The sequence below is a fragment of the Hermetia illucens genome, chromosome 1 (assembly GCF_905115235.1).
Source record: "Hermetia illucens chromosome 1, iHerIll2.2.curated.20191125, whole genome shotgun sequence".
NCBI classification, from domain to species: domain Eukaryota; kingdom Metazoa; phylum Arthropoda; class Insecta; order Diptera; family Stratiomyidae; genus Hermetia; species Hermetia illucens.
Genome location: NC_051849.1, coordinates 209946148 through 209964483, shown reverse-complemented (window position 1 = coordinate 209964483; position 18336 = coordinate 209946148). Strand labels below are relative to the sequence as shown.

General features: G+C 44.9%; 2 protein-coding genes across 2 annotated transcripts; one reads left to right on the top strand and one right to left on the bottom strand.

The window, feature by feature from the left end:
• Window positions 1-2633: 2633 nt before the first annotated feature.
• Window positions 2634-3244, top strand: LOC119661495. The gene is made up of 2 exons (XM_038070859.1): window positions 2634-2872; window positions 2939-3244. Exons 1-2 carry the CDS (start codon window positions 2743-2745, stop codon window positions 3121-3123), a joined length of 315 nt encoding a protein of 104 aa, XP_037926787.1. The 5' UTR covers window positions 2634-2742; the 3' UTR covers window positions 3124-3244.
• Window positions 3137-12399, bottom strand: LOC119661493 (pre-mRNA-processing factor 40 homolog A). Its single transcript, XM_038070858.1, has 5 exons — window positions 11695-12399; window positions 11375-11637; window positions 9963-11317; window positions 9841-9903; window positions 3137-3646 (listed from the first exon to the last, which is right to left on the bottom strand). The coding sequence occupies exons 1-5, from the start codon at window positions 12090-12092 to the stop codon at window positions 3287-3289; spliced, it is 2439 nt and encodes an 812-aa protein (XP_037926786.1). The 5' UTR covers window positions 12093-12399; the 3' UTR covers window positions 3137-3286.
• Between the last annotated feature and the right edge of the window lie 5937 nt (window positions 12400-18336).

The window sequence follows — 18336 nt, the reverse complement described above, 5'->3', positions numbered from 1 at the left end:
CGACATGTGGAAAGAGAAACCCATTCACGGAGGCCATATTAAAAATTTGTTATTGCCAGGCTTTGGCATCGAAGCCTCCAACAAATGATTGACTAAGGGTGTACTTTTCTATGAGACCAAAGCATTCCTAACTTCAATTCAGGATGCTTCGCTCCCAACAAAAAATTATAAACGGTACATTCTTCACGACTTCTCAATCTAGTTGTAGGTTATGCAACTGTGAAGAGGAGACCATCCAGCACATAACATCTGCATGCAGGATATTGAGTAGTACCGAGAACATTAATTTTCATGGCTCCGTCTGCAGGATTCTCCATCAAAACCTTGCGTTGAAGTATAATTTAGTGGCAACTTACCATCCTTATTATAAGTATACTCTGCAAAATGATCGGGTCAAACTGCTGTGGGATCATACTATTTTTTTTTTTGGGGTAGGGTAGGTGAATGCATTTACGCACACAGTGTTGGACTCCCGATTCGGTACGTCGTCGGACTACCAACTAAACACCTCCCCATCGTCGGAGAGCTAGCCTTACTTCGGGCCAGCCCCCGAACTCTCCCGCCTTGCGGAGCCTTTAAATCAGGGAATCCCTTTCACCAACGGGAGGGGAGAGGAGGAAGGGAACTGTCAGTTCAAGGAGCCCCCTGCCATCCGGCTCCTCCACCGGTCGAGTTCTATCTTCTTAGCAACGAGAAGGGCCCGAACGTAATGGGCAACACGGTTCCACCTGTCAGCAGTCCTCAGCATCTCTTCCACAATGTTGTCTGGAGAGAGATCCCCTGTGTTTAAATAGAGCTGCTGACGAACCCCATCCCACCTTCCACAAGAAAAAAAAGTGTGGTGGGCATCGTCCACAACTCCATTGCAAAACACACAATCCGGAGAACGCGCCTTTCCAATCTTGTGCAGGTAAGACTGAAAACTTCCAACTTAAAAATTGGGTAAGGAAATAGTCAGTCTCACCATGCTTCCGATTCAGCCATCCACCTAAGTTGCCGATGAGCCGCGCAGTCCATCTGCCTCTAGTTTCCTTTTGCCAAGGAAGCTGCCACTCGTCTAGAGTGTGTTGCCGTTCTTCGCGAGCAACCACCTCCCTTGCGCTTGTATATGGCCTGATGCTCCCTAACAAGAAGGGCAGCGGGGATAACGCCGGTTCGCGCGCCATAAAGCTCCCCGTCTCTGTACTTGCGCGAGGCGTCTACGATATATCTCCTTGTTAAGAGCGCCGTAGAGCAGGACAGACTGCGTTGAGCTCATCAGGAGACGTCGCCTACTAGACTTAGGAACCCCAATGTTTGCCATTAGCCTACTTAACGCCGAAAGTCCAGCCGCAGCCTTGTTCACTGCTGCTTGGATTTGCTCAGAAAAGCTCATCTTTGAGTCAAGAGTCAACCCGAGGTACTTTACCGCTGATTTTGACTCGATTATCGACTCGCCGAACGATATGGGACCCAGGGTCGGAATTCTCTTTTTAGTCAGGATGACTACTTCGGTTGGTGGGATCATACTATTGCCACCGACCACAGTGTTAATCACAAAAGACCCGATCTAGTTCTGCTTCTGAAGGAAGAACGAGCGTGCTTCATAATCGATTTAGCCGCACCGTTGGACCGGAACACTGTTGAAAACCAGCAAGAAAAAATACGGAACTACGGCCCCTCGGCGGACGATATGAAGCAGATTTGAAGACTACAAAAGATCGAAGTAATCCCACTGGTAATTTCAGCGACGGGATTAGTCCGGCAAAATTTGCATAAAGCGTTGAAAACGCTCGATCTTGGGGCTATACATGGAGATGCAAAAAGCGGCTAACCTTGCAACATGTGCTATAGTCCGAAAAGTCCTGTCCGGTAACAATCTGACCTAAAAAGCTGACCGACGGTTTCGTCCAGGGCAAAGGCAACTCATCAGACACTGCCCCACCTCTGCCCTGGGAGTAACGACAGATGGAAATCGCAAACATGTAATGGGTACGAATTATATTCAAGTGAAATCCGTCATAAGTCCAGACCTAAACCAGGCTGAAGTAAATTTTTGTTGAGGATGTTGGGAATCCTGAGTCCACACCAACTTTGTAACGGACCGGACCACTTGGGAAGCAACTTACTTCCTCTTTTGTAGTCCACGGACTCCTCTTTTTTTACGAAACCGTCAGTCAGCTTATTCATTCTTTTTTGAAAACTTGGGTTTAACTCAAAAAAAGAGGAGTCCGTGGACTACAAAAGAGGAAGTAAGTTGATTCCCAAGTGGTCCGGTCCGTCACTAAGTTGGTGCGGACTCAGGATTCCCAGCATCCTCAGCAAAAATCTGACCCAGTTTGCCTCAGTCTTAATTCGTACTGTCTTCCATTTAAGATCCATGTCTCTGTAGTATAGAACAACGGCATCATTGCCTGAAGTGTTTGCGACAATCGGAATGTAGCAATATATTTTCGCATGGTCGCAAACACTTTGCGTTAAAACGCATCATCGCTATGATGCGGGCCTTTGGATGTTGCCTTCAGCCCATCCTTAGGTTGGTCGCCCCTCAATCCGGTTGGGCGGGAAGAGGATCCATGGGCTTTTTTTAACTATATATAGATAACAACCCTATATCCCGAAGAGTGAAGTCTGACGCAGGCGTCCGAGAAGACTATCGACAAATAAGAACGCAAAATTTTACGCCGTGAGACGTTGAGCATGTCATGAAAAAACTATCATAAACAATTGTGCAATTCTAAAACAAAACGGTTTAAACAAAAAATGCCACATCGTGATATAAGCCCCTTCCTGCAACGTTTCCGCAATTTTCTAGCTGGTCGTGAACTAATAAAGCGACATCGATTTGAAGATACAGTTTCCCCAAGGACACAACCGGACCCAAACTTGCCAGGTGGGTTAGCCTCGACCAAACTATCTAACAACCACTATTACAAGCGGGATCCCCGCTCTGAAGTAGCACCTACCACCGAAATCCCACTTCCAGGAAGTCAACAAATGGACTCTGGGGAGCAACCACAAGAAAAGCAACAACTGGACGGCTCGGTAGAGCGTTCCGCATGTCAAATAGAAGGAAAGGCAAACGGATCAGACGGTGCTCGGGCGAAATTGCCACTCCCCGGGAGAATATATCGTTGGGATTAATGAAAAAAGTAGATAAATTTTCAAAATTCCTTTTTTTCTTGATTCTATTATATTGGTTTCGCGTATCATTATAGTTTCTCATCTTTATTTATAATTTAAAACAAATAAAGTCTTAAAATTATCTCCTGCGTTTCCAACTAACGCTTCGTTTCTTATAGTACCGTCAATCTTCCATTGGCTCATTCAATTGTGCCAAAAGTGCAGCTCGACGGGATTCCAATTCTGTTTCACTTAGACCCGGATCATCGCCATTTTTCGATGACGATATTGAATTTGCTTTATCTGAACCACCACTACCTTGACTAGCTGATGGTGATCGTCTTCGATGTTCATCTTTATTTTTACGTTTTTTATCTTTTTTCTTTTTCTTGTGCTGTGATACGGTATCAGGACTGGGTGGAACATCAGCCGATGAGAGTCGTTCGGATTCGTATGAGGCGGAACGGGAAGTGCGTCGATGCTTCTTCTTTTTTTTCTTCTTTGATAGTTTTTCGCTGGTTATACTGTCGGAACTGGTGGAGCGCTGGAAGTAGAGAATGTTTTAGTTACTAGATTATCGTGAGAGGAAACAAAAATAATTGGCTTTATAGATAGCGGACTGGGCAATGAGACACAGAAGTTTAATAATTTCTTCAAAAGCCGAAAAAAACACGCACCTAATATACCACACCAAATTAACATGAACCCATAACCGGGTTTCGGTGTAGTTTAAGCTCTCCGGTACCCATTTGCATACGTTATGCAAGCTAGTTCAGAAATGTGCCCCTCCTCTCATTTTAACATAAAATCACGTGAAGCTTTCTAAACTTATAAATATTCTTCCATTGAACAATAATAACACAATATAATCCGAATTCCTGCGACGTGTCAAGCTAGTGTTGATATCGCATCTCTTGGGGAAGAAGAAAATAAGTGCACTGAATGTGTTCGCTATCCCTTCACTGGCATATATATCTAAATATTGCCGAGGACGAAGACCGAAAACGTCCAGTGCCGGATACAGACTATTATGACCAAACTCCAAACGCATGACCCAAATTCTGCCGTGTAAGGGAGATTACCGGTTGACCCCACTCAACTTGGAAGATCGATTTTCCAATCCTTGGATTTGACTCAGAACAAAAGCAAATCAATAAATGGAAGTCGAAGGCAATGCTCGGTAAACACATGAATTGGATCTGGCAGCTATTTGTTGATCTCTACTTGTCAGATAGCTTTGTGCCGGGACGCTCTTTGCCGGAACTTCATGTATGCCATTCAGAACGTCATGACCGCCATTCGGGTTTATAGAAAGCTCATAATAAAAGATCGCGTGGAGAACGACCAATGCAATGTGGTTTTTGCAAATGATCTTTGGATGATCTACTTTATATGCAATGAAAGTTTTTGGTCGGAAGTTATGTAAATGACTTTATCTTGTGGTGGTGATAATGAATATCCCAGGAAAAACTATAAATTTGCTTAATTTAATAATTAATTAATACTTTCAATAATGTAAAGTGTTTTTCGCGGATAATTTCGTTGCTGGAATTTTTCTGAGCTGATTCTAGAAACAAGAATTTATACTAATTTGCACTATTTCTATAAAAGGAATAAAACACTTCTGTGGAAGACTTTATAAATCTGCCCTATTAATAAACATTCGGACAATTTTCATGAAATTCTTTCCCTTATTAGCAAATGAATTCATCGAAACGCACCTCCCACAATTCCCCCAGATCCCATTAAATCTGCGTAGATTACAGACAATGAGTACTGAGTGATGAAATGTTAACCAATGAATTGTAAACTAATGTTCGCATTTCTACAGCACAAACTTTCGGACCCAGTAGTTCACAAATTTTTCTGCGCATTTAATATATGTCAGTATGCGTCTGGATAGCTGAGTGGTTAGAGCACAAGGGTGTCTGGTAGCAGTGGGATTTGTATCGTGATTCGACGTCCTCTTCCAGGCATATCCACTTTCAGTGAAGTGAACTAATCTAAAGGCGCTAAATCAGAGTAATGCGGAGTCCAAAGGGTCCAATCCGAACGAGTCCAGGAGTCGCTTGATGGCGTTTGCCAAGTGAGACCCGGAATTGTCATGCAACAGGCAGAATTCCTTTGTTAGAACGCCCCTCCTTTTATTCTGAATGGCCCTTTCTAATTTTTGCAGGGTCTGACAGTATCTTGCCGTGTTGATATTCAATCAAAATGATGCCTTTATGATGATATGAAAACGCGGACGTAATGACATTTTTGACCGAACTTGTGGTTTTAACTTCTTTTGACGGACGGTGAAAAGGTATGACGCGACTGTTGAAACCTCAACTGGAGTTTTCCCATTCACAATAACGTGGCGGATTACGGGGTACGCACTTGGCTCAAAATGGGATAGATATTATTTGGAAGAAATTATCTTATTTTGAAAGCCAGGCAGTGTTCCAAACATGCCGAAAGCCCCTTCTTCACAGACCTAAGAGCCCGAGTACACTAACTTATAGAACGATTTGTTTAGGCAATTAAAGTTTGAGATTTGTTTACGAACGAAAATATTAATAGGGCCAGAGAATAATCAATATTGACAAAATGTGTCTCATTTTATTGAAAATACAAATTCAATTTTAAACAAATCGAGAAACCGGAAGCTGGGGGCGTCAGATATAAAAGGTTTTATATATTTCTTTCATAAAAACATCTGAGTGTGCATTTGCCCCGTTAGTACATAGCACGTAATATATGCATATATGTTATGAGAATATCCGCTTTCGGGTGATATTGACATTCAAAGTTTTAAAATCGCAAAGAAGCGACAATTTTGACCTATCATAAATTTGTTAGTAATAATGCGATTTCCACCAAACTTGGTAGGATCATGCCTTATGTTATAGCCTATATTACTACAAATTTAGTGGTACTAGGAAGAACTTAAGAGTGGTTTTGCAGCCAATTACTAAAGATTAAGTAAAATATGTTGAAATATTATCTTTTATATTTCATACAAAAACTAATTCTTTTCTACTTTTATTACTGTACCCTAATAAACCTTTTTATTTGAAAAGAGATAAAGTCCGGAACTCATTCTTTTACTGTTTATACAAGTGTGCATGTAAAATGAGTTAGATAAATGCTTGTGGTACATATAGTTACATATCTGCTAGTTTTCGTTCTATAAGTACAGTCTTCGATAGACCTTTTTCAAGTTGGTTAGTCACTCCTTGCTTAATAGAAAAGAATAAATAAAATTAATAACAGTAGAACAATTGTGCTTTCATTTAAATAGATTCTGTGCCAATATTTCAATAAAATATACTATTATAAAAAAAAATCAAGCGACGACGGCTTTACGGTTTCTTACCAGGGCAGAGGCAAATCGTCAGACGCTGCCTCACCTCTGCCCTGGGAGCAGCGTGACCGTAGCGGCTCGCGCGTAAGAAACCGTAAAGCCGTCGTCGCTTGACTTTTTTTAAAAAAGTTTGGGTGCAAGCCCTAGCGAGGGGTCCGTGGACCAGAAAAGAAGGAGTAAGTTGCTCCTCAATTGGTCCGGTCCTGCATTAAGTTGGTGCGGACTTAGGACCCCCTTCATTCTCAAAACGAGTATACTATTATCATTTGAATAGATATCGATATCAAGGGTATTTCGGAGCCTAGGCAACATATAGTGGCCGCCTGTTGATTTTTTTTTCAGATTTTTCGGTTGGGTAGTTTTTGAAAACGGGTCCGTTAAAGAATGATCACTTTCACCCCCGCACTGCCCACCTTTCCACTAAATGTCAAGATTAAGACCGGCTTCGGAAAGTACTTCATTTGATATCCCACATGACTATATTTTGTGGGAAAAAATGTACACCCCCCTTTTACACGTATGAGGCCCCCCCTTAAATTCGACGTAAAAAGATGCAACTCATTGTATGCGTGCGCGTTCACAGTTTCCTCCTTTCTATCAAATTTGGTGTCAATCACTATAACCGTCTCCGAGAAAAATGCGCGTGACAGACGGACATCATCATCATCATCAACGGCGCAACAACCGGTATCCGGTCTAGGCCTGCCTTAATAAGGAACTCCAAACATCCCGGTTTTGCGCCGAGGTCCACCAATTCGATATCCCTAAAAGCTGTCTGGCGTCCTGACCTACGCCATCGCTCCATCTTAGGCAGGGTCTGCTTCGTCTTCTTTTTCTACCATAGATATTGCCCTTACAGACTTTCCAGGCTGGATCATGGCCCGCCGACCGTATCCTATTGAGCCGGATTTTATCCACAACCGGACGGTCATGCTATCGCTAATAGATTTTGTCGTTATGTAGGCTACAGAATCGTCCATCTTCATGTAGGGGGCCAAAAATTCTTCGGAGGATTCTTCTCTCGAACGTGGCCAAGAGTTCGCAATTCTTCTTGCTAAGAACCCAAGTCTCCGAGGAATACATGAGGACTGGCAAGATCATTGTCTTGGACAGTAAGAGCTTTGACCCTATGGTGAGACGTTTCCAGCGGAACAGTTTTTGTAAGCTGAAATAGGCTCTGTTGGCTGACAAAAACCGTGCGCGGATTTCATCATCGTAGCTATTATCGGTTGTGATTTTCGACCCTAGATAGGAGAAATTATCAACGGTCTCAAAGTTATATTCTCCTATTCTTTTTCTTCCTGTTTGACCAGTGCGGTTTGATGTTGTTGGTTGGTTCGTCTTCGGTGCTGACGTTTCCACCATATATTTTGTCTTGCCTTCATTGATGTGCAGCCCAAAATCTCGCGCCGTCTGCTCGATCTGGATGAAGGAAATTAGTACGTCTCGGGTGGTTCTTCAAATGATGTCGATATCGTCAGCATAGGCCAGTAGTTGGGTGGACTTTGCATTTATCTCAGCATCACGGATCACTTTCTCGAAGGGCCAGGTTAAAGAGGACGCATGACAGACGGACAGACAGATTTTACACAAAACCTTAAAAAATGTCCCTTAAGAATGTCACCGTCTGATCTTGGACGACCATTTCATCTCAAACATCAAATTTCTTCAGCGAGGCTCGTCTTTTTATTACGGCTAAATATCAAAGGTAGCCGACGTTACAGGGCACATATAATTGAGGTGGTGAGCGTATCGTCGACTTTATTGGCATTCATAACTGTGCTTGTCATTATTTGGCTTATTAAATGTCAATCCCTCATTATTTTATAGGAGAAAAAATAAGAGACACATCGACTACATTCTATTGTAATCAGAATTCGTCACTTTCCTTCTCTGTCTCTGTCAACAAAGTTGTGTCTATTCACCATTCCATCAAAATATAGCATGATACACACACACCGACTCGAATATCAAATTGTGGCTGTTTTGCGAAAAAAAATGTGTGAAATGATGCTACTCACGAGGCTGCCACAGCCCACCAAGCGTCTACCAAATTTTCGAGGCCATCAAACCCGAACGATTTATCAACCGTAATACTTGGCTTTGGAGGAGGATGATCCCACCCGGAAAGTCTATAAGGGCAATATCTATGGTAGAAAAAGAAGACGCGGCAGATCCTGCCTAAGATGGAGCGATGGCGTAGGTCAGGACGCCAGACAGCTTTTAGGGATATCGAATTGGTGGACCTCGGCGCAAAACCGGGATGTCTGCAGTTCCTTATTAAGGCAGGGCTAGACCGAATACCGGTTGTTGCGCCGTTGATGATGATGATGAATACTTGGCTTTAGAATAACAAAGTTGAAATGAAGGTCCGTGAACTCAGCCGTAGACGATGATGGAGTTAACCTCACAATCTCTATTTACTATTAACCCCGTTGAGGTTGTAAATTTTCTGTGAACTTGGTTGTAGGTTGTAGATTCATTCAAAATATTCCCTGCTTGCGGCGGTGGTGGAACGGCGAAAACGGGTAGAGATTTTTGGGTTACAACCTGGAATTCTCGACTTTTCTTCATACTTCAGAAATCAGTAAATCCTAGAATTCCGAATTCTTTCTGAATGAGTGGAAAAAAGAGGCAATCGATGGCTACCAGGAAAGCACTGGATATGCCAAGACTCAGCGCCAGCACAAAAAGAGAACTTTGGTTGGAAGCTAACTTACCCGACTTTTTCGCTACTAAAGATTGGCCTTCAGATGGTCCTGACTACCAATTGTGGAATATTTCAGCAGAGAGCCCTAAATCTCTGACCTCTCTTTCTTTTCAGTGAAACGGGACTTCAGTTTAGCTACCATCACACTTAATGCTGTGCATGTAATTACCTCACAGCAGCGATATATAGGGCGTCAACGACACCGCGACGCGCATCATCGTTGTCAATTCTCGGAATGGAACTTCAATAAATTTCAAAGAAGTCTACCCTTTTCCTCTTCTGTTCGATGCCCTCTCTTTGTTCGTGTGCATTTATCTTAACATATTCATGCCAAGAGTTGGCCAACTATCGATCTCGTTGCTCCAAGTTCGCTATGGAATTTATATTTGAGTTTGCATTATCCCGTTACTGTAAGCGTACCATTTGCGAAGCGATAAGTTTGATGATAATGAAGCTGGAGTATTATCACGGCACACTCATGCCATATAATCGACAAAGGAGTTAACAGGAGACATATAGACAGACTCATGACTTCCTTTCCTGATACGCTCGGAAGTAGCCCTTTGAAATCGATGCTCTGTACATTATTTTCTGAATGAAATCTTCTCAAAGCCTTAATCCCGTCTACCTTTCCCAACCAGATAAATTACAGCGAAGCCAAATGGAAAGAAAATCAACTTACCGAACGTGATCGTGAATATTTTCTCTTTTTTCCGCGTTCCAAGTCAGATGCTCCCTCAGCGTCCTACAAAAAAATACACTTAATCACCACTACCCGGAAAAAATGTCAACTCTCCAACTTACCGATTTCGACCTAGATCGTGATCGTTTCTTATGTTTCTTATTCTTTTTCGATTTTCTCGATCGCGAATGATAATGTGTGCATGAGTCTTCCGTTTGCTTAACAAAATCTTCCCAAATTCTCTCCACCGGAGTATCCTTCTCATAAATTGCATACGCTTCTAAGTGTTCTACTAATTTCTTTGCCGTTTCATACGGTTCTGTTATTGCTATGCCAGATTCCAACCAAACCGATTTGATTTCATTCTCCAACTTGCGAACTCGTCGCATTTCTTCCTTGAGACGTTCTTTCTCTGCCGTTTCGGCTTTTTCGAGAAGGGAATTATAAGTTAATTTCACATTGCCCGCATCGAGTGTTGCGGATCGTTTATCTTCACAAACCACCGTGGCGAAATCTTCGAATGTTGTGCCAGGCGTGACGATGAATCCTTTCTCTTTGAGAATTTCTTTGATGATCTTCTTCTCGTCGTGGAATCTAGCTTTCAAGTCTTCTACGTAAAATTTAAATAAATCTAATGGAGTCGAGCCAGACTGACCGAGCATCGCTGAAAACCTTAAATCTGCGGAAATGACTGGGTATAACTCTACCCAAAGAGACATTGATGTCAGTTTTCCTTCTTCGTGCAGACTATCCAATAAGGCTAAGAATGCATCACGATTTTTCCTGTGCTGTCGCTTTAAACGTTTCTTCTCACGTTCCTTTTCCTCCTCGTCTTCTCGCTCCAGACTCCGAATGTGCTCCTCGAAAACAATCAATGCATCCTCTTTGTCCATGCCTAGCAGGTTTACGTCGTTTTTGAAGGAGGAATTCTCGAGCAGCATCACTTGTGCTTCAGACCACGTCGTCTGATGGGTGATGCTCGTCATCGATTCCAATAGCTCGCCCAACACCTTCATGTTCCGTTTCTTCAGCAGCCGCGCCTCTTCCTTCTCCCGTTTCGACAAGTTGAATACACAATCCTCGTAGATGTCGCGACGATCCTGTTCCGGAACAGACGACCATATTTTCAGCGAACCAAACAGCTCTTCGCAACGATAATATTTTACAGTTGAACTCATTTTCTCGGACGACATTAGAAACTTCTCCAAATCCTCTTTTGCCTTTTTGGCGCGCAGACGAGACTCCTCTCGTTCGTCTTTCAACTTTTGCGTTTTGTATGCGTTGAACGCTTGTTTCTTCTCGTTGAGGTTTCTGAATGCGTTGTACTGAGGATCCTTGGAAATTATCTTCATGCACTGGTCCCAAGTCGAGTTCGACGGTATATTTTTTTCTTTGAGAAACTCCTTAAATGCCTCGATCGCTTCCTTCTTGTCCTTGAACTCCACTTGAACGGGCTCGGGGCTCGGCTGTTTTTTCGCTGAAAAGACAAATCAAACTTCATTCCTTGAGCAAGTTTGCAAACAACTGGACTTACGTTTCTCGTTCTCTTCATTTTTCGATTCAGGCATTTCTATTGCTGCGAGCGTGGCAGCCATCGCTTGGTCCAACGCCGAGGAAGAATTCTCGTTACTTCCTGGCGTGTTCTGAGCAGGTGAATTGGAATAATCCGCCGGTGAATTCAATTTACTAGACATTGGAGGAATTATAGGCAATGAAGCCGCTATTGATGGAGGCAGCACCATTCCAGCCATCGAGGACGATGTCATTGCGGCGACCGCTTTTGCAGCTGTCGCTGCCCTGGAAGACACAAAAGGTTACCAAAAAATCTCGACACACTTAACAATTTCAACTCACTCTTCCGCCTTGATTTTCGCCTGCATCTCCAAATACTCCGCCGGTGCTTCCCACCGCGACTCCTTCGTATTTACATTGTGATAATAAACTTTTCCCGTGTCCGAGCGATACTCCTTCCATGGACATGCCGACATCAGTTTCTCCGCAGGCGTTTTCAGTTCGTCCGGTTTCTCCCAGGAACTCTGTTTCGTAATACTATTGTAATAGTAAACTCGGCCGTCGGGCGCCTTATGTTCAGACCATTCTGAAGTCGGGGCGGCGGCAAAGGATGCCAATTCTGGCGGCGCACCGAAACCGGGCGGCGGAATATTGAATTGCGGCACAATGGGTGGCATTCCGAACGGCGGTGGTATCCCAGCCATGCCTGGAACAGGTCCAACTTGTGGCGGCACGTTCATTGCATTTAAATGTCGGCACAAACTTTACTTTTTAAGATTTTGCGAATTTTTTTCGGCACTCACAAAGTGACACTTGGCTTTCGACAATGGTGAGACACTTAACCTCTACACTATCCGGCCTTACGCGTTTATCGGGGGTAACCGAGAGTTTGACTTCTGGTGTACGGGTTAACGTGTATGAAAAGTAGTAGCCCTTGCTTTTAGCACGACTTTTTCAATGATAATCAATGGAATTCTCTGCATTGGACGCAGATTCTCATTGACGTTTTGTTTTTTTAACGCTATTTGACACCCGAACGAAAACTTTCTCGTGAATGGCATGAAGTTCGCTGCAAGTATGTCCTGGATGGTTGCGTTCCGAAACGAATCGTTACAGTACGTTACGTTGGGTTGGTTTTAACTTTTAATTAAATTTCAAACATTTAATAAAACGAAAATACTGAAATGTCGGCAGTTACCATGCCCGGAAAATAATCGTGCTAAAAGTTTTCAGAGGTGTTTTTCGTTTGAACACGAATATTTTTTTAACCTTTATATTATATGTTTATATATGACTTTGTAGCATATTTTATCTACAAGAATAAGACCAATTTCTGAAGAAAATGTTTTCATAAAGTAACCACTTGCGTTCTTGCCGCTTTCGTCAATATTTTGAGCGAAAAAAAAACATGCTTACTCACTCGCTAAAATACGAATTTTTTCATACCAACTTGAAGAAAAATGGATAAATACGAGTATGCAAATTACAAGTTCAATAACACATCGTTCAATAAGTCCCGGGACTAGCGTAGAAATGGCGCTAATAATGCCATTTATATACCAAGGTTCAGAAGTTCCAACCTTCAGATAAGATGTGTCAAAATTTGATGTAATTCAAAACATAACCAAGAAAGCTATAGTGGTTAAACTGACGCTACCTTTGCAATCGTGAAAAAATGGACCAAAACGAGTTTCGTGTGTTGATAAAACATTGTTTTCTAATGGGAAAAAAACACTGTTCAAGCTCAGCAATGGCTTGAAAAAAGTTATCCGGACTCTACTCCGTCGAAAACAACCATTTGTCGGTGGTTTTCGACGTGAAACGCGGTCGTGCTGATACAAATGATGCGGAACGTTCGGGTCGGCCAAATGAGGAAGTAACTCCCGAAAACACCAAGCAAGTATTGAAAATCGTGATGGGTGACCGCAAAATGAAAGTGCGCGAGATAGCTAAGATGGTGAACATATCAACTGGTAATGCATTTACTATTTTGCACCAAAAATTGGCTATGAAAAAGGTTTTTTCCAAATGACTGCCGCGTTTGCTCACAATGGAACAAAAGCAATAACGTATCAATGATTCGGAGAGCTGTTTGGCATTGTTTACCCGCAATAAACAGGATTTTTTGCGTCGATATGTGACAGTGGACGAAACATGGATTCACCATTTCACTCCAGAGTCAAGTCGGCAGTCAGCTGAATGGCGTACGACCGGTAAAAGCCGCTCGAAGCGTCCAAAAACACAACAGTCGGCCGGCGAAGTGATGGCGTCCGTATTCTGGGATGCGAAAGGTATAATTTTCATTGACTACCTCGAAAAAGGAAAAACCATCAATAGCGACTACTACATGGTGTTATTGGATCATTTGAAGGCCGAAATAGCGAAAAAAACGCCCACACATGAAGAAGAAGAAAGTCATCTTTCATCAAGACAACGCACCGTGCCAGAAGTCAATCAAAACGATGACCAAATTCAACGAATTAGGCTTCCAACTGTTTCCTCATCCTCCGTACTCGCCGGATCTGGCCCCCAGCGACTGCTAGCTCTTTTCGGATCTCAAAAAAATGCTCCAGGGAAAAAGATTTGGCTCAAATGAGGACGTGATCGCTGCTACTGAGGCTCATTTTGAGTCAAAAGACAAATCGTTCTACAAACATGGCATTGAAAAGTTAGAGAAGCGTTGGAATGATTGTATAACGCTTGAAGGAGATTATGTTGATGAATAATAAAGAATTTTGCCGATAAAATGCTGTTTTCATAGCTAGTCCCGGGACTTATTGAACGATGTGTTAGTCTGTCACATATTATTTTGCCAGCCAAGCCAAAAAATCAGATCCATTGGAAGTCTCACGCACTCTTACTCATTGACGGTGTGTAGGCCACTTTTTTGTGAAATTACGTTCCCTGAACGTTTTTTTTTAATGATTTCCCACAGATGTTCGATTGGATTCAATTGAGGGGACAAATGGGCGTTTATTTATTGTCGTCCAGCCAACTCTTTGACATTCCAATTGAAAGTTCCAGATTATTGATGTGTATAAAAATCATGTCCGGATAGCTGAGTGGCGCTCCTTGGCAAGAAGGGCAACGGGGATCACTCCCGTGATCACCATCACAGCCGGTTCGGAGACGGTGCGATAAGCAGACGCCACTCACAAAGCTCCCCGCCTCTGCCCTTGAGCAAGGCGTTTACGATGCACCTCCTTGTCAAGGGCATCAGCCCATACCTCCCGATTAGCCGACTCAAGGCCGCGACTCCAGCCGCCGCTCTGTCCGCTGCTGCTTTGATTTGCTCGAAGAAGCTCATCTTCCGGTCGAGCATTAAACCAAGGTATTTAACTGCTGGTTTAGACTTTATAGTCAACTCGCCGATCGATATGGGACGCAGGGCTGGGATTCTCCTTCTGGTCAGGATGATTACTTCGGTTTTTTTCCAGCGCAAGGCTGAAACCATGAACAATCATCCATCCTCTTACCCGTCACATCAATATGCCAAGTCTGCTTTGCGCCTGTTCAACAGTGCGTCCGGCACAAGTGCCACAACATCATCTGCATAACCGACCAGGCGCGACTCTTCGGGCATATCGAGTCTCAGCGACTATCGTAGGAAACGTTCCAGCGGTCTGGCCCTAGGATGGATCCCTGTACTACTCCCGACGTGATTTTCATTCTCCTTTGGCCCTCTAACGTCACATAGAGCAGGAAGCGGTCTTTCAGATAATCCCTCAATATCCGCAAGAGATAGCTTGGCACATGAAAGGAGCATTTCTGACATCAAGCCTTATGAGATCAGCGGGCGTGTGCCTTGGCTCGATGAACCGCATCTACGACCTCTATAACAGCATCCACTGTAGAGCTCCCTGTTCTGAACCCGAACTGTCTTGTGAATAAGTCCCCGGCAGCGCGGATCGCTTCAGCGAGTCCACCCCTGATGAGCTTCTCGAGCAGACGGGGTCTCCTTCACCCTTACTGATTAACGCCAGCCTCGCCACTTTCCAGCAACAAGGAAAAATGCCCTCCTTCAAGCAAGCGTTGAACAGCAACTTCCGCCGGGATGCCATCAGGGCCTGGCCTTCTTGTTTTTCATAGTGAGAATCCTCGGCAATCCTCGACGGTTTCCGCGTTATTTACATCAACCCGTACAGGGTGTCCATCTGGTCGGTGCTCAGTTGCAGAGCTTCCGCAAAGCCCCGATTTTCCAGGTGACAAGCTTATAGCCAAGTTCCCACGGGTCCTCATTCACCTCGTTGACAAGCTTCTGCCAGCCGCGAGCTTTGCTTTTATTTATAGCGTTGCGGAGTCTCCCTTTTGCTAATGTATACTGTGCCTTCGTAGCGCATGCCGCCTCATTGACTTGCAAACGTTGTGCCAAACGGCGGAGCTTATGACACTCCCTCCGTAGGTCGAAAATTTCTGCCGTCCACCAGGCAATAGAAGGCTTGTCGCGCTTGGGGCCTCACACGCCGTAGTTATCAGGTTCATCACTGAATTAACGACGGTGTCAGCTGCGACACTTCCACTCCCCGGAGTGAACTCCAGTGCGGCCCTGCCTGCTCCAAGAGCTTCGACGAACTTCCCGATGTTCACCCTCGTGACATTCCACGGGCAGAGGGAGCGTCGCGTTGGTGCTCGTCGGCAAGTAGCGTGAACCACTTCGAACGTGATATACCGGTAATCACTTGCCGAGAAGTCTTCTAGGACTCGCCACCCGTCCACCGATGATGCCAGAGATTCTGACGCAAAAGTGATGTCAGGAAAGCTATCTTCACAGCCTGGGAGCCGAAACGAAACGTGGATCCGGTGTTTAAAACTACGAGCCTGGTTCTCGCCGCCATTTGCAGAATCTGTTTCCCTCTGGAGTCTGACTGAGGGATGCCCCATTCAAGAGCGCTGGCATTAAAATCACCACCTACCAGGATTCGTTCCTCGGTGCTCGAAACGGCGTCCTCCATAGCATCAAGCCGGCGCCGAAAGTCCGGCATCGTCTCGTTCAGCGTCAGGTAAACTCTAAAAAACGTTATCTCTAAACACCGGATCCAGACAAACCGGTTCCCCGGCCGGAACACGAAGTCGAACGTCATGCCGCTCGCACCCTAGCCCTCTCCAATTCCGCCCTGAAAATTTAACACCGTCCCGAGACCGCAGTGTGTGCGACGCTCTTACCCGTCGCGCCACGATCCCTGCAGAGAACACAACTTTCGCTTTCATTGCAAGTCTTCACTTAATGACCCACTTGGCCGCATCTCCGGCATTCTGTCCTCCTATCCGGACCCTTGCAAGCTGCTGACGTGGGTCCATAGTCCAGACACCTGCAGCACTTGGTGGGGACTATCCGCATTCGCACCCTGCATACTACCCATCCGATTTTGATTCTCCCGCTGCTAAGGAGTTTCCTCGCATATTGCTCGGGGACTTCTAGCACGGCGAGCTTTTGGCTTCGAGCATTTACAGAGGTGATACCTACCCGGACATTGGTTACCTCTGGACGTTCACGCTTTAGCGCCTCCTCTACTTCGACCTTTTCTGTGAGGCAGTCAAGATCCCGAATTTCTAGAGAGCACATGGGCTCTAGGCTGGAAACAAGAGCCTTCTCCCTCAATAGCCCCTTGACCGTTTCGCAGATTTTGGTTTATGTGGTCAACAACTTGCATTCTACATTGCAAGCTGTCTTGTTCCGCGACTATCCGCCGATGACCATTCTTGTGTTTTCTGCTCCTGGCTTTTGGTTGGCTACCTCCTTGTCTTTGGACAGACGTGTCCCTGGCGGCGGAGTCAGTTGTTTCATTTTTTCCTTCTTCACCTTCTTTTTTTTGGACCCTAGAAACTACTTCGATAAAGTTTCCTTCGGGCACGTCGTCCTCTTTCCGCTTCTTCCCCAGTTCGCTTTGCAGCGGGCTATCTGCGGTCCGTTTGACAGAAGCAGCATTCTCAGCGGGGAGTACGGCTGTTTCTGTTCTCCAATCATCTTCCGCTGCTCTCCACGTTCACCTATAGAAGGAGATGCGGTTCAATAGTTCCTCCAATTCCATCAGCCCGTTTTGGACTCCATTGCTGATGTTCTTCTGGAGGAACGTTGCCGAGTGCATACGCTTCACCACTGCTGGGCACTTTCCTTATAAGCCTTTCCTCTTCGGCTCTAGCGAGGACGGTCGCCTGCACTTCCACTCAGTTTGTGTCCGAATTAATCTGTTCAGGACTAGCGATTTTGACTGAGCTTACTTCCGGAACAGGGACACTATAAGATATTGGAGTTGCCATCTTCGCACGGTGAGTTGCGCTACTTGATGAGGCGTTCTCTTTATTTGGGCGCCCCGGTGTCACATCGGGTATGTCAGCCTTCGCTGCTTCTTCCGCTGATCGCTGCGGTGAACGACGCATTTTTGTGCTCCGCCCAAAAATACTCAGCTCTTCCTCCTTTCCTGTTGGTTCGTCGATTTTTTTATTGATGTATGTTTATTCTCCGTTAAAAAGTAACCAGCGCATCGTGTGCAAGGGAGCGGGCCGCAATAGTAAGGAACGGGTGTACTTCCCTGAGGCTTGACCTACGCTTAGCTAATCCCGGAATTCACGGACGGATCAGCGCTCGATCGGGGCAACGCGGTCTACTAGCACTGGTTCAATGGACACTTCCCGACCAGGGCCCCGAAGGGACTGGCTCCTGATGCACGCTCACATCACCCCGTCGACGCCGACAGAGAGTTGTCGACGGCTCCGGAGACTCTCAGTGTTTCCTGACGTGTACCGGTCATTCGCGGTTCGCTCTTCACCGAGAAGTTTTCTCGAGGCTACTACCTAGGACGCAGATATACTACCAGCTAGGGGGTCAGAACTACTTACTCGGGCACCTCGGGGATGTCACACCCCGTGTGACGCTAACGACAACCGAGGGGGGATATCACACAGTGCAGCAATTATAGAGGTATCACGTTCTTGAGTATCATCTATAAGATATTCTCCGCTATCTTGCTAGGCCGGATAGCCCCA

Coding starts and splice junctions, on each gene's coding strand:
- LOC119661495 (XM_038070859.1), top strand. CDS start 2,743: ATGCCACATCGTGATATAAGCCCCTTCCTGCAACGTTTCCGCAATTTT. Junction 2,873..2,938: donor ACCGGACCCAAACTTGCCAG/GTGGGTTAGCCT, acceptor GCTCTGAAGTAG/CACCTACCACCGAAATCCCA.
- LOC119661493 (XM_038070858.1), bottom strand. CDS start 12,092: ATGAACGTGCCGCCACAAGTTGGACCTGTTCCAGGCATGGCTGGGATA. Junction 11,318..11,374: donor AAATGAAGAGAACGAGAAAC/GTAAGTCCAGTT, acceptor TTGTCTTTTCAG/CGAAAAAACAGCCGAGCCCC. Junction 3,647..9,840: donor AATATTCACGATCACGTTCG/GTAAGTTGATTT, acceptor CTCTACTTCCAG/CGCTCCACCAGTTCCGACAG.